The sequence below is a fragment of the Thamnophis elegans genome, chromosome 1 (assembly GCF_009769535.1).
Source record: "Thamnophis elegans isolate rThaEle1 chromosome 1, rThaEle1.pri, whole genome shotgun sequence".
In the NCBI taxonomy this organism is placed as follows: domain Eukaryota; kingdom Metazoa; phylum Chordata; class Lepidosauria; order Squamata; family Colubridae; genus Thamnophis; species Thamnophis elegans.
In genome coordinates, this window is record NC_045541.1 from 173,957,188 (window position 1) to 173,972,450 (window position 15,263).

A 15,263-nucleotide genomic window follows, 5' to 3' on the forward strand; every position below is an offset into this window, starting at 1 on the left:
TCAACCTTGGAATTTTAAGGGTTTTTTTTTTAAAAAAAAAAGTTTTTGGACTTGATGTTATTGCGGATTCTTTCACACAGGTTGAAAACAATCCGTATCCCTCCAATCAGTGGTGCAATTCAGCCGGTTTTATCCAGTTCGGGTGAACCGGTAACGGTGGCCCCGGGAGGCTCCGCCCACCCACCCGGATGTCATCACGCCCCATTTTTTGACTCTCTGCGCCTGCGCGGAAGGTCCTGGCGCTCACATTTGCGAACCGGTAGCGAAGGTAAGTTGATTTCACCCCTGCCTCTAATTTCGAAGAGAGTGTAGTTTGCCCGCAAAGCTCGAGACGGAGACAGGTCACACGCTCACAAGTTGTCCAAAAACTGCTTTTAATAAGAGCTCCTTAATTAAGTCAAGTATCACAACCAGCAGTCTTGGGGACCTGGCTTGGCTTTCTATACCGACCCTCACCCCTTTAGTAGCAGACAAACAACGAACACGAGCCCCCTCCCCTTCCCTGCCTCTCTTCCCAAACAGTTAAAGGTTTGTTTTTAAAGGCCTTCTTACACATCAGCTCTAGGTGCTACTACTACAACTACGGGGTTCCATTTTTACGTTATCACCCACAACACAATGGGGGCCTATGTCAAACACCAAAATGAATCGGAAACACTTCTGGTGAATGGTCCAAATGGAATGACCAAGCTGCCTCGGCATCTCCCCTCCCCGCCCGACCACCCCCTCCCAAGTCTACTTCTCAAGTCCATCAGAAGCCCAATGGTGGTATTCAGCGTGTGGTGCTGGCACAGCAGGATGCTCTGGCCTTCTTCAAGCTGTCGAGCAGCCGCTTCCTAAAGTATCTCTCGCTGTATCTGAGTCCGGTCAGTGTCTCAAAGTGGGAGGCACTTGTTCCGGAGTGATGTCCACGTAAACCGGGATGACCTTCACTCCCTTCTGGTGTACGGTGTGGACCAGGTTCCATTCCAAAATGCGCTGGCACCAAAGGTCAGTCATTGAATGGGAGGTCAAGAGGACGATGGCCAGTCGCTGCTTTGGATGATCTCGTTCACGGAGGCCAACACCGGCTTCCCGCCACGTGGTCCTGATGTTCAACATAGCCATGGAAACCGCAGGCGACCAGCATCTCGCGGATAGCGGTGGCAATGGCATCGTCTTCCAGGCAGTACCAGAGGGAGAAATCGTATTGGAACGAAGGAGATGTCATGGCATAAAAAAAAAACTTATGGGGGGGAACTGCCCCTTGGGGCAAGTGGTGGTCTCTCACCCCACCCACCCCACCCCTCCCACAAAGCCCACTTGTCCCACCTATCTGTGTGTGTGTGTGTGTGTGAACTCTGTGGAAACTTCCGGTCAGCTTTCCCCAAAGAGAGGTGGTTTTGTTCTGACCGTCTGTGTGAAGGAAACAGAACGAGGCCAATGAAGCTGCGGAGAACTAAGAGCGACAATGAACCTAGGGCCAAAACAAGAAAAACAACGCTAACTGCACAACTGGGCAATCTCAGCGTGAGCACAGCGAAGAGATCCGGGCCCCTCAAGAGGCTTTGGAGCGGGCGGTTGGCTTGGACAACAATTCACGGAACCGAAAACACAGACAGTGTTGAGGATGTGTAGCGTAGGCATGCTGAAATCACATCACAATGGCGAGTCCTTAGTTTTTTTCCCCCCCAAGCACGGCATGGATCCTGCAAGGGGTCAGGGGGGTGGGTGGGGAGGTGGGGGAACGTGGGTCAAACTCGACTGTGGTTACTTCCCGCCCCCCAAAAAAGTATCTCACAAAGCCCTCTGCTTCATCTCTAAAATGCCCTGCTCCAGGGTGGCTCCGGCAAGTTTCAGCTCCTCGCACTTCTCCTTGAGCAGACTGCAGGCCTTCTGGAGGCGGTGGTTCATCTCCACGTAGGACTGGGTCAGCCGGTAGAGGCGTTCCCTCTTGGCCTCTGGATCTTCATTCTTCGTTGGGGTGGGCAGATCTGGAGGCAGGCCAAATGGGAACCAGGGTGAGGGTGGGGAGCAAAGAGAGAGAGAGAGAGAGAGAGAGATAACAATAGAGGAGACTATTTGTAGCTCAGGGTTGAAACGAGAGGCCCTTGGTGCTCTCTCAGCTTGGTTGCTTTCTGGCAGATGTTCGTTACCGAACTAGGCAACGTCATCAGTGCTTAGTGGGGTGGGGGAGTGGGGTTGCTCTTGTTTTATACACTAGTGCAGTGGTGGCTCACCTTTTCATCTTCACGCGCCACACTCGCATGCCCACCCCAGGGGTGGGTTTCTCGCCCCGTTCCAACCGGTTTCGGTTGGAACGGGGCCGGCGGCGTCCTCGTGCACGTGTGCAGTGCACGCATGCGTACTAGCGTCTGTGCAATGCTCCAGCTGCTCCTGGAGGATCACGCAGGCGCTGTATGCATCCTGCGCATGCGTGGAAGCGCAGAACTCGTCAAAACCGGGTAAGAAACGCGGGCGGGCAGGTGGACCCTTCGGCGTTCCCGGAAGTTACTTACTTCCGTGTTCGCCGACCAACCGGTTCGCGGGGACTGCTGCGAACCGCCTGAAACCCACCCCTGGCCCACCCCCACAATGCAATGCTTCCCCACCTCCACACATGCATGTGACACACACACATCCGTGCTCCTCCCACGCATGTACACGATACCACCTGCGGCCCGTTTTGGCCTAGCATGCTTTCCTGAGGACCAAAAATGGGCTCCGGGATGGGGGGGGCTGTCCCACCCCGCGTATGCCTCTGTGACCACCCCGTCCCCCCTGCACATGCGCGCACATCTCCCGCATGCATGGCAGAGACCCCAAAATCATCTGGCCGGCGGGAGGCACGGTGCGCAAGCCCGGTGGAGCTGAGCTGGGCGACGGCTCAGATGCCCACAAGAGGACTCTACGTGCCACCTGTGCCATAGGTTCGCCATCACGGTTCTAGTGACCTGCCCTGTCAGTTTTTGGTGGCAATGGTACTGTAGGTTCTTTGGTTATTTGGCTATTTGCTATTACTATTAGCTTGTTTGGCAGTCCCTTGATTGGGGTCCTGTTTCCTTCTGATTGTGGGTCTGGTGCAGTGGTGGGATTCAGCCGGTTCGCACCTATTTGGGGAACCGGTTGGTAACTTTCCAGGCAGTTCGGAGAACCGGTTGTTGGAAGGAATCTCCTTTTGTTTTTCCCCACTTTTACAGGGCTAATCCTGTAAGGAAGGCAGGAAGGAAACATTCTAGCCTCATCTTGGTTGACCTGCTTACAGAAACTGTTTCTCCGGTTAACTCTGATTACATTGTAAGAGCTAAGGCGAAGTGCCCATCGACAGGAGTGACATTGAGTTGGCCACACCCATCCAGTCACGTGACCACTGAGCCCCGCCTACCTAGCTGGCCATTAGGGCAGAGAACCGGTTGTTAAATTATTTGAATCCCACCACTGGACTGATGTTAATCTTGGTGTTAATCTCTGCTCTCAACTAGCACTGATGATGTTGTCTAGTTTGGTAATTAGACATTTACAAGAAAACAGCCAAGCTCAGAGAGCACCAAGGACTCTTCAAGACAGAAATAAAGCGTGCTACCTTTGCGGAGCACCTACACACCAAGAGCTTACTACAGTAATAAAAGCATTTACTGGCACCCAGATCCTCCTCGTTTCAATATGACCCATCTAGGCTCAGCTACAAAGAACCGAGTCAGAGATTCCGGAGAATAGTTGGGTTCAGATTCATGTTACAATGCAATCATAACTAATATAAAATTGAAACCTGAAATCTTTCCTTTAGGATTACTACCGTGTTTTCCCCAAAATAAGACAGGCTCTTATTTTCTTTTGCCCCACGAAATATGGCCTTGGGCTTATTATAGGGGAAGGGCTTATTATTTTCTGGGGCAGGTGAGAAGCGAGGCCCGCCTTTTACTTTTCCAACTCCGTCGCGTTCCTCGCCATTGTGCTAAGGGAAGCTGCTGGTTAAAAAAAAAAAACCCTTCCCGCGAGTTCAATCAAAATCCTTGAAGTCGCTAGAAGTTTTTTTTTTTTTTACCAGGGCCTCATGGGCCAACGCTGCCCATCTCTGTGGCACGACAAAACCGCGCTCGACTAAAGAGCGCCCAATTAAACCGTGTCGCTGATGTCATCAATAGGGCGACAACAGCGAGCGCGGAGAAAGAAGGGCGCTTTAAATAGTGCTTTGAAAGCAAGCCGATTCAAGTTAAGGTAAGGGTTAGGATTAGGGTTAGGTTTAGGGTAGGTTTAGGGTTAGGTTAAGGGTTAGGATTAGGTTTAGGGTTAGGTTAAGGGTTAGGTTTAGGGTTAGGGTTAGGTTAAGGGTTAGGATTAGGTTTAGGGTTAGGTTTAGGGTTAGGTTTAGGGGTTAATTTTAGGTTTAGCGTTTACAGCGTGCTTCTGTCTCCGCGCTGTTGTCGCCCTGTGATGACGTCAGCTACGCGGTTTCGTCGAGCGCGCTTTAGTCGAACGCGGTTTTGTGGTGGAACCGCCCATCTCGCCCCAATGGTAAAGGCAGCCTGCCTGGTTCCCTTCCCCGCCATCCCTTTAGCGAGGGGTGGCAGGTGCGGGGGGGGGGGAAGCGAGGCGCGCCTCTTACCTTTCCAGGTCCTTTGCGTTCCACGCCCTTTCATCCAGTGAAGAGCATTGTAAAAAAAAACCTCGCGAGTTGAACTCACGAGGTTTTTTTTACAAGGAGATTCACTGGACAAAAAGGGCGAGGAATGCAACACACCTGGAAAGGTAAGAGGCGTGCTTGCTTCTCCCCTCCCCCACCTGCCACCTCTCGCTAAAGGGACGGCAGGGAAGGGAACCAGGCAGGCTGCCTTTACCATTGGGGTGTGCGGTGTTTTTTTGTGCGAGGAGGGACCTTCTCTGGGTGCCGGCGACCGGACAATGCCGGCTGGCGGCCCTCCGGGGGAGAGCCTTTTCTGTAGCTGCTCCGGCCCTATGGAACGATCTACCCGTAGAGATCCGGACCCTTCCCACTCTCTCGGCCTTCCGAAAAGCTGGCTGTTCCGGCAGGCCTGGGGCTGTTGGTCAAGGTCCAGCCCCACTTAAATGGAATGTTTGGTGTGTTTTTTTTTTAATTGTATCTCTTCTTTAACTTTAACTTTTATTTTTGTTTCTGTAAGCCGCCCAGAGTCCTACGGGATTGGGCGGCATATAAATTTATTAAATTGCCAATTGGGTGATCGCATTGCTAGCCTGCTGCTGTTTTGCGTGGGAGCGAAGGGCGGGAGCTGGAAGCACTTTGCTTTCCCTGCCGCTGTTTTTGCGTCGAGCCCTCTTTTGCCCCACAAGCTGTACCGGTAGGTGGTACAGTGGTAATGGCGGGGACCGGTTGCGCATGGGCTTAAATAGCTTATTTTTGGGGAGGGCTTATTATGGCGCATGCTCTGAAAAGGCGCTAGTCACTTATAAACCCTTCATGGTATTGGACCTGGGTACTTGAGAGACCGCCTGCTGCCAATTACCTCCAACAGACCGATCAAATCCCACAGATTAGGCCTCCTCCGAATTCCATCCGCCGGCCAATGCCGACTGGCGACTACCCAGAGGAGAGCCTTCTCTGTGGCTGCTCCGACCCTCTGGAACGAGCTCCCCGTGGAGATTCGAACCCTCACCACCCTCCTGGCCTTCCGCAAAGCTCTTAAAACCTGGCTGTTCCGATAGGCCTGGAGCTAAAAAGCTTTTGCCCCCCCCCCTCAAATGGTATGGTTGTTGTGTGTTTTTAAATTGTGTATTGTTATGTTCGTCTTTTTATCCCCTGTCTGTACCCCCTTCCCTGATTCGAATTGTGAGTCGCCCTGAGTCCCCTTCGGGGAAAAGGGCGGCATATAAATGTAATAAATCCAATCCAAATCCAATCCAAAAGCCCGATTGGGCTTATTAGCAGGGCATGTCTTATTTTCAGGGAAACACGGTAGGTAAGATTTTCCCTAAAAAATCTCCCTAAAAGATTTGGAACTTTATCATTGTATATGTTGGCCGCAGCGGCGAGATTTTATATGCACACAAATGGAAAGATAGGAAAATTTGGGACTGTGCTGAAATGGATAGATTAACCTTAAAAATTACTCGAAATATTATAGGACATGGAATAAATTTTATGAATGGGATAGAGAGAAGAGGTGGAAATGAGAGGGAAGTTGACAAATGTCATAATTGTTATAATGGAAAATAAAGATGCTATTGAATTATGGATATAATACGGAAAAATTGTAAATAGGCTAATGTAAGTAGAAATTTAGTTAAAGCTCATTTTCGTTTCTCTTTTTTCCATTGGTTGTATTATTATAATTACTGTAAATATATTTCTGTTATAATTATTAGCTTGTTAAGTATGTTAAGATTTGCTATTGATTTTTCTTTGGCTTGCTTTATTTGTAAATGTTACCCTGACATGGCACTCTCTTTTCAATGAAGTATTTAAAAAACTAAAAAAGAGCAAAGAAATGGAAAGGTAGATCAATCCCACACCACTAAAAATGGATGGAAAAGATGAAGCTAGCAAAAATAGAAAAATTCCCATTTCCTATTAGAGAAAAGAACATATCCAGCTTTGTTTCTACCTGGAAACCACTTCTGGACTTTGTACTCGAGACAGAAAAAAAATGAACTCTGGATTTTGCTGATTAGTAGAACTGGCTGGTATAGAAATGGCTAATAGTTTTCTTTTTTTTTGTAAAAGTAAAAAGTTGAGGCCGTAATTCCATTCTGTACTTTACTATGCTGAAAAAAGTTGGAAGTCAAAGATCTTTTTTCCCCTTTTCTACTGTATCTACATCTTTCTTTCCCCTTTCTTCCCTTTTTCCTATCATCCTCATTTCTGTTTTATATTGAGATAATTGTAATAAAACATTAAAAGTTTTGGAGAACTGTAATTCCCCAAAAGAAACTTATTTGATTTCCAGCTGGATTCCATTTAAGACAACTTCCTCAATTTCAAGTAGAGTAGAGTAGAATAGAATAAAATAGAATAGAATATATAAAATAGAATGGAATGAAGAGTAGAGTAGAGTAGAATAGAATAGAATTTTGGAATGAAGAGTAGAGCAGAGCAGAGCAGAGCAGAATAGAATAGAATATTGGAATGAAGAATAGAGTAGAGTAGAGTAGAATATAACAGAGTTGGAAGGGACCTTGGAGGTCATCTAGTCCAACCCTCTGCTTAGGCAGGAAATCCTACACCACTTCAGACAAAGGGTTATCCAACATCATCTTAAAAACTTCCAGTGTTGGAGCATCCACAACTTCTGGAGGCAAGTCGTTCCACTGATTAATTGTTCTCACCGTCAGGAAATTCCTCCTCAGTTCTCAGTTGCTTCTCTCCTTGATTAGTTCCCACTGTTTCACCAGCATTTCCAATCAGCCCCAGCACCTGGATCCCACCCCCTGAAAAACCAGGTTTTTGAAGCATTTCTGAAGACCCACAGGGTCAATGCAGTGGTGGGTTACAACCGGAACTATCCTTAGTTCTCAGTTGCTTCTCTCTTTAATTAGTTTTCACCCATTGCTTCTTGCCCTACTCGCAGATGCTTTGGAGAATAATAAAAGCTGAGCTTCATCCAAAACTATGAGAATTACATTTCTTCTAGAATGGCTAAACATTTCACTTTCAAGCAAAGTATATTAGGATCAACCCAGCAGCTTCAACAGGGCTGGAAACCACAGAATGCTAAAGCCACACTGACACTCAATCCACAGTGTATTTTCTTGGGTCACAGAGATGGGGAACTATGGCCCCTTTATGACTTGTGGACTTCAACTCCCAGAATTCCTCAGCCAGTATGGTTGAAGTCCACAAGTCATAAAAGGGCCATTGTCCCCTACCCCTGACTTAGGATTCATTTAAAAAGTCATAGAGGAGAGGCTGCAGTTAACACTAAACTGAGTGGTTCTGCTTTAGGCCCAGTACTCTTCAACATCTTCATCAATGATTTGGATGAGGGAATAAATGGGGAACTCATCAAATTTGCAGATGACACCAAGCTGGCAGGAATAGACAACACTCCAGAAGATAGGCTAAAGATACAGAAGGATCTTGACAAACGTGAACATTGGGCACTATCTAATAAAATGAAATTCAATGGTGAAAAGAGTAAGGTTCTACATTTAGGCAACAAAAACAAAATGCACAGGTACAGTATAGGTGGTACCTTGTTCAATAGTAGTAACTGTGAAAGGGATCTTGGAGTCCTAGTGGACAACCATTTAAATAGGAGCCAGCCGTGTGCAGCAGCTGCCAAAAAAGCCAACACAGTTCTAGGCTACATAAACAGAGGGAGAGAATCAAGATCACATGAAGTGTTAACACCACTTTATAAGGCCTTGGTAAGGCCACACTTGGAATACGGCATTCAGTTTTGGTCGCCACAATGTAGAAAAGATGTGGAGACTCTAGAAAGAGTGCAGAGAAGAGCAACAAAGAGGATTAGGGGACTGGAGACTAAAACATATGAAGAACGGTTGCAGGAACTGGGTATGTCTAGTTTAATGAAAAGAAGGACTAGGGGAGACATGATAGCAGTCTTCCGATATCTCAGGGGTTGCCACAAAAAAACAGGGAGCCAAGCTATTCTCCAAAGCACCTGAGGACAGAACAAGAAGCAATGGGTGGAAACTAATCAATGAGAGAAGCAACTTAGAACTGAGGAGAAATTTCCTGACAGTTAGAACAATTAATCAGTGGAACAATTTGCCTCCAGAAGTTGTGAATGCTCCAACACTGGAAGTCTTTAAGAAGATGCTGGATAGCCATTTGTCTGGAACGGTATAGGGTTTCCTGCCTAGGCAGGGGGTTGGACTAGAAGACCTCCAAGGTCCCTTCCAACTCTGCTATTGTATTGTATTATTGTATTGGTTCACACATCATGCTGAGCTGGGGAATTCTTTCATGGGCCTGGCTTATTATTTTGTGTGAGCCAGTCATTTGGATTCAGAAACCAGGTTTTGTGGCTTAGCACTGTCTATAAACTCAAAAGGATGTTTCTAATCTGCTGGATGGGTGAGCAAACTGGACGCGGCTTCCTACCATCCAAAGACCAGCATAGCCCAAATTTTTCACCAACCTTTCCATTTGGTGGGGTTGAAGGGGACTTTGGAACCCTAATTCGCCTCCCCAAAATTGGCAGGTCTTTTGGGGTGTAACAGAAACTCCCAGGCCTGTACATCTCTCCTCCCTCGTCTTGTAAAGGTTCCCCTTGCACATATGTGATAGTTGTTCCCAACTCTAGGGGGCAGTGCTCATCTTTGTTTCCAAGCTGAAGAGCCAGCACTGTCCAAAGACATCTCTGTGGTCATGTGGCCAGCATGACTAAACGCCGAAGGTGCACGGAATGCTGTTACCTTCCCACCAAAGGTGGTCCCTATTTTCTACTTGCATTTTTTACATGCTTTCGAATTGCTAGGATGGCAAAACCTGGACAAGTAACGGGAGCTCACTCCGTTATGCTGTGCTAGGGATTCGAACTGCCAAACTGCCGACCTTTCGATCGACAAGCTCAGCGTCTTAGCCACTGAGCCATTGTGTCCCTGTGACACTGGTCTATATGCCGTTTCCAATTTTTAAAAAACCTGGGGTAACCTGGTCCCTTCCCTGCGTTTTCTTTTGTGGCACGACAAAACCGCGCTCGACTAAAGCACGTCCGATTAAACCGCGTTGCTGACGTCATCAACAGGGCGACAACAGCGAGCGCGGAGAAAGAAGGGCGCTTTAAATAGCGCTTTGAAAGCAAGCCGATTCAAGTTAAGGTAAGGGTTAGGTTTAGGGTTAGGTTTAGGATTAGGTTAAGGGTTAGGGTTAGGTTTAGGGTTGGGTTAAGGGTTAGGGTTAGGGTTAGGATTAGGTTTAGCATTAGGTTAAGGGTTAGGGTTAGGTTTAGGTTTAGGGTTAGGTTTAGGGTTAGGTTAAGGGTTAGGTTAAGGGTTAGGGTTAGGTTAAGGGTTAGGTTAGGATTAGGTTTAGGGGGGTTAGGTTTAGGTTAGGGGTTAATTTTAGGTTTAGCGTTTACAGCGTGCTTTTTTCTCCGCGCTGTTGTCGCGCTGTGATGACGTCAGCTACGCGGTTTCGTCGAGCGCCCTTTAGTCGAACGCGGTTTTGTGGTGGAACCGTTTTCTTTGCCATCCAAAGTGCAGAAGACAACATATATGGGCCAGGTTCTTCATACCTTCATTGGGCTCCACCAGGAGGACAAAAACGGGGTCGTTGGGCTGGGTACGCTGGACATCTTCAAGAATCTGTTCTGTGTTGGGGGGCTCAGGGCGTGTGGGAAGTACCACCCGTTTCTTGGCCTTTGAGGTCATTGCTTGGAAACAGGTGCCAGAGGGCACTGGAACGACAGAAGAGTTTGGAGAGAGAAACAAAAGGGTTGGATCTTTGTTCTGATCAAGCTTGGAGAGAGAAATGGACTGACTCTCCAGGTAGTCCTCAACTTACAACTACTCATTTAGTGACTGAAGTTACAACAGCGCCGGAAAGCAACTTAAAACCAGCACAGGTAGTCCTCGACTTACGACAGCAACGGAGTCCAAAATTTATGCTGCTAAGTGAAGGATTTGCTAGTTGAGTTCTCCCCCATTTTATGGTGGGTTTTTCTTTGGTCGCGGTTCTTAAGTGAATCGTCGCAGCTGTTAATTTAGTAACCCGGTTGTTAAGTGGACCTGGTTCCCCCCCCCCAATCGACTTTGCTTGTTTGAAGGTAGCAAATGTCTGATCGCCTGACCTTGGGACACTGCAACGGTCATAAATGTGAACCAGTCACCATGCGTCTGAATTTTCATCGCATGGTGGATCAAACAGCATAATGCTGCAATGGGCAGAAGCGTTGTCACTTTTTTCAATGCTGTTGTATCTTTGAACGGTCATTAAACGAACTGTTGTTAGCTGGGGACTACCTGTACTTCCCATTACAGCCACTGCAACATTCCCACGGTCAAAATTTGGATGTTTGGCAATTGGTATGTATTTATTGACAGTTGCCTTTGTCCCCAGCTCACATGATCAACATTTTCGACCTTCCCAATCAGTTTCCAACCAGCAGTCAATGGGGGAAAATGACTCGCTTAACGGCCGGGTTATTTAATGACTGAAAGTGATCTGCTGGTCCCAATTGGTGTTGTAAGTTGAGGACTACCTGTCCATGTGAAAAGGAACCCCAACCTTAAATTACAAGCAGTTCAAGCTGAAGAAAACTGTATAGTCAAGTTTTTTTTTTTAATTCCTCTGTATGAACTTGCAACCTGAACATACTTTACAGCAGCTCCAAGAACTAGCTCCACACCCATTTGCACCACTCAGGACGCAGATAAATCTCCAAGCGGCCTCAACAACTGTCTAAAAGGATGCAAATGACCAGCTGTGTGCAAGGAATCCCAATAACCTTCCCTTCCCCACCATCCAGTCAGAGCTAAAGAAACTTCCTGGATGAGAAGCGAAACTCCTTCAAAGAAAAACAAAGAAAGTCCAGTTGTCTCTTGGAAAAATAAAAATAAAGCACCTTTGGGACCAACGTGATCTGGACGACTGAGAATCCCCGCAGAATAGAAATTTGCATTCTCAAGTTTTCTTTCTTTTTTTAAAAAAAATAGGTAAATAAATAAACCTTCCTCTTCAAAAAAAATACCCTTTACATAAGGCACAGAGACAAGCTTGGTGCATTGGTTAAAGCAGTGTTTTTCAACCTTTTTGTGCAAAGGCACACTTTTTCATGAAAAAAATCACGAGGCACACCACCATTAGAAAATGTTTAAAAAAATTAACTCTGTGCCTATATTGACTATATATAAAGTAATTTTCCCACGGCACACCTTACACTATGTCACGGCACACTAGTGTGCCGCGGCACAGTGGTTGAAAAACACTGGGTTAAGGCATCAGACTTAAACATTAGGGAGACTGCGAGTTCTAATTCTGCCTCAGGCACAAAGCCAGCTGGGGGATTTTGTGCTGGTCGGCCCCCTTTTCCCTCAGCCTAAGGAGTAGGAGGCAAGGGGAAACCTAGTTCCAAATATGTTCTCCATACGCTCCCACACACAAAAGCAGCATTTTGAGCCCGAGGAAGACGCACTGATCAAATCACTCCCCCGACTGGCCCTAATCGCCATCATTGGAAAGAATAAATACCCCAAGTGAGTCAGACCAGCTGAAAAAATACTTTGCACAGGTGTGGGGCGAGGAAGGGCTCCTGCAATTTAAAAAGGGAAGCTAGGCCGTGGGGTTGATGTTTCCAAAATGGCACCTGCCATGTGTTTTTTTTGTTAAAAAAAATAAGTTACATAAGTCACATTGAAGAAGAAGAAGGACTAGCTGCTGAAATCTGCCTTTACAAATGTACCTATTTTGCAGAAGAACGTAAGACATCTGAACGGGGAAAAAAAACGTGAATTCAGCTACCAAATCTGGATTTATTATTTGTTTTACCGTACTCTACATATGGACAGGCTTCGTTTTCTTTTCTGGGGGATAAAAACCCATGCAGATAATTCCTTGTGGTTTCCTGCAACTAGAAAGCAACCTATGTCCTTAAATAGTGAAATGAACAGACTAAAACAATTTCAATTTAAACAGAAAGGCAACCTAATGTTTTCCCCATGTAACATCTTTTTTAAATAGATGGAAGGTGCCATCTTAAAAACACCAGCAATCCTCCCTCCTGCTTATCTGCATTAACACAGAACAGAATGTTGCTTTTAAAATAACAATTACTTTAATCCACCAAAAGATTTTTAAAAAAATGCTTCCAGAAAGGACTGTTATTGCTGTAACTCCACTCTGTTTCCAAACATGATTTTTTACAGCAGGAGATATAACACTATCTTCTATGAAACCCATGTTTTAAACATCGCTTCTATCACCTTTTCCCCACTTTTAAATTAGAAAAAAAAGAAGAAATGGAATAACATACACAACCTTTTAACTATAAGCGCTAGAAGCTATTCATTTGAAAGCATGGTTTTCGCTTTCCAAAAAAAACAATAGTTTTATTACATGCAAACTGTGCCTGATTTTATTTAATTGTAGGTAAGGAGGGAAACATAATAGTTTTTTTTTTAAAAGGTGCTTGCTTCATTATCAGCCAGCTTCAGGATACACACAAATCTATCCCCCAGAATCACACTTTTGAAATGCAGTGGCCAACCGCTGAAAATCAAAAGCATTGTGATGCATTTAAAAAAAAAGAAATTAAAACAAATGAAGATGCATTATGCCTCCGATAAGCTGAAACCAGGTAATTTTAGGTAATAGTTCCTTCTATCATCAAAAAGCCCCCCAAAAACCCTAATGTGCCCAAGCAGAAAAAGCTACTGCACCATCACACCCCTTGCAGTCCTCTGAAGCCAACAAACCCTGTAAAAATAAAAAAAATAAAATCCCAGTTCCTGTTTATGTTTTGAAATCACCTGTTTTGTAACGCACTCTGCCTGCTGCAAGTTAAAAGGATATTGCCCCACAGAAGTAATAAATTAAAACCTGAAGCTTTAAAAAAATAATAATCTAGAGTTGTTCAAAGAAAAGTCCTATAATTTCTATGGGAATTTTAGGTATTCAGTCATCTGTGCACTCGCTCCTTTTTAAAAAAAAAAACCCTATAAAATACAACCACTAGGCTTTTCAACCCAAAGTCCCAAGGCATCCAACATCACAAATTATCTCAGTTAATCCAAGTTCTCCTCCACCTACCAAGAATAGTTTGCTTCCATCTCAGCTTTGTCTCCATTCAGCACCTCCCTCCACTTCCACAAGGCTAGAAACCACAATCAAAACATCCCTCGTTTGTCAATGCAGGAGTGGGAACCAGGAGCAGTTAAATTTAATAATCTTGGTCCCTCAGATTATATCCAAGCGCTCTCTTCTCTCTCTCACACACACAACCATCCGAACGTTCCTGTGAAACTGCAGTCCTGTCTGCAGGTGCAAAGATGTCGTTGTGCAAAAGGGGGGGGGGGATGCATTTAGAGGATGAAAGGCTTTTTTGGAAGGGGTGGATGCTGTGAAATTCTGGGGGGGTTTTTTCCGCTTCGCTGGTTTACAAAAGCCCTCATTCCTGTAGTGAGCAGGAAGGACAGCCCATGCATCCCAACCACGTTCCAGAATGTTCACTACTGGCTCTGCAGTCCCTTTCGCCAAAGGATGGCTATGCAAGATGCATGCAGGGGAAAAAAAGGAGGATGGGGAAGAGGGTTTTTGACACAGAATACACCCGTTCTGCAGATACCACACCCACTCGATTGCAAGCACAGATACACACACCCTCAGAGCCTCAATTCTACCCTCCAGCAGTCATGCCATAGACCTCTTTCCCTGATCCATCATCTTCTTGGACCCGTCAGTTTCCTTCCCCTGGCACATTACCCCCCCCCCCCCAGCCCTCTGTAATAACAACCTGCTTCGATCCCCTTCCTCCATTTCTACCAGCAAGCAGAGTTTGCATCAAAACCTTCCCTCTCAATGCCTTGCGGTGTGCATTGGGGGGTGGGGGGGTTGTTTGATGCACATTTCCTTCCGGGCTGGCTGAATTTCCCCTTTTTCTTTCCTTCTCATCCTCCTTTCTTTTCCCCTACCTCTACTCCCCCCCTCAATGCTAAACTATCTAGGACAGCAACACCCCCCACCTGATTCAAGCCCCCTCCCTCCTCCTGGAAGGCTCCTTGCACCTGTCCAGCCCTTCCCCCACTCCAGGTGTCTCTATCAAGGGTCACCTTCTCCTTCAGACCTGCTCCCTTCTGCTCCTCTGGAAGGATCCTGGAGCCCTCCCCATAACCAGATCCTCCCACTCCCCTCCAGTTCTCCAGACTCCAGTTCTTCCTGCTCAATAAGCAACAACCCACCCACCGACCATATTCTCACCACCCACCTTCCAAGACAGCTCTACTCCTGGCTGGCTCCCCCTGGGAGACCCTCGCTCTCTCCCCTCCTCCCCTTAGTTCCTCCCAAGCTCCAGCTCCCCCAATGCCCAGCCTACACACGCCCTACCTACCCCAAACCCCGTATTCAGCCCCTCTTTAGCAACAGACCAGGATCTCTTTCTCTTCACACGAGACGGAGCATTTCCTCCAAGTCCCCCGCTCCCCAATTCCCCTTCTCCAAGAAGACGCCCCCCCCCCAAAAGGACCCACAGCCTCTTTCCTGCACAACGCCCCCCCCTCCAGATCAGGCTCCCCTAAACTTCCTCTATATTTACAGACACCCCCCTAACCTTTACCCCTCCCCAAATAACCCCCCCCTTTTCTCTTCTCACCTGCTCTCTCTCCTCCTCTCCACCACCTGATTCCCT

At 46.6% G+C, this 15,263-nt stretch overlaps 1 protein-coding gene across 1 annotated transcript; it reads right to left on the bottom strand.

The window, feature by feature from the left end:
* Window positions 1–357: 357 nt before the first annotated feature.
* On the bottom strand, window positions 358–15,263 carry C1H19orf25 (chromosome 1 C19orf25 homolog). Its single transcript, XM_032218462.1, has 3 exons — window positions 15,228–15,263; window positions 10,158–10,319; window positions 358–1,973 (listed from the first exon to the last, which is right to left on the bottom strand). Exons 2-3 carry the CDS (start codon window positions 10,291–10,293, stop codon window positions 1,777–1,779), a joined length of 333 nt encoding a protein of 110 aa, XP_032074353.1. The 5' UTR covers window positions 10,294–10,319; window positions 15,228–15,263; the 3' UTR covers window positions 358–1,776.

What these genes read in the sequence shown, in the direction of transcription:
- C1H19orf25 (XM_032218462.1), bottom strand. Translation starts at nt 10,293, where the DNA reads ATGACCTCAAAGGCCAAGAAACGGGTGGTACTTCCCACACGCCCTGAG. An exon ending in CCTGGTGGAGCCCAATGAAG is followed by an intron (nt 1,974 to 10,157) that starts GTATGAAGAACC and finishes GCCTGCCTCCAG; the next exon opens with ATCTGCCCACCCCAACGAAG.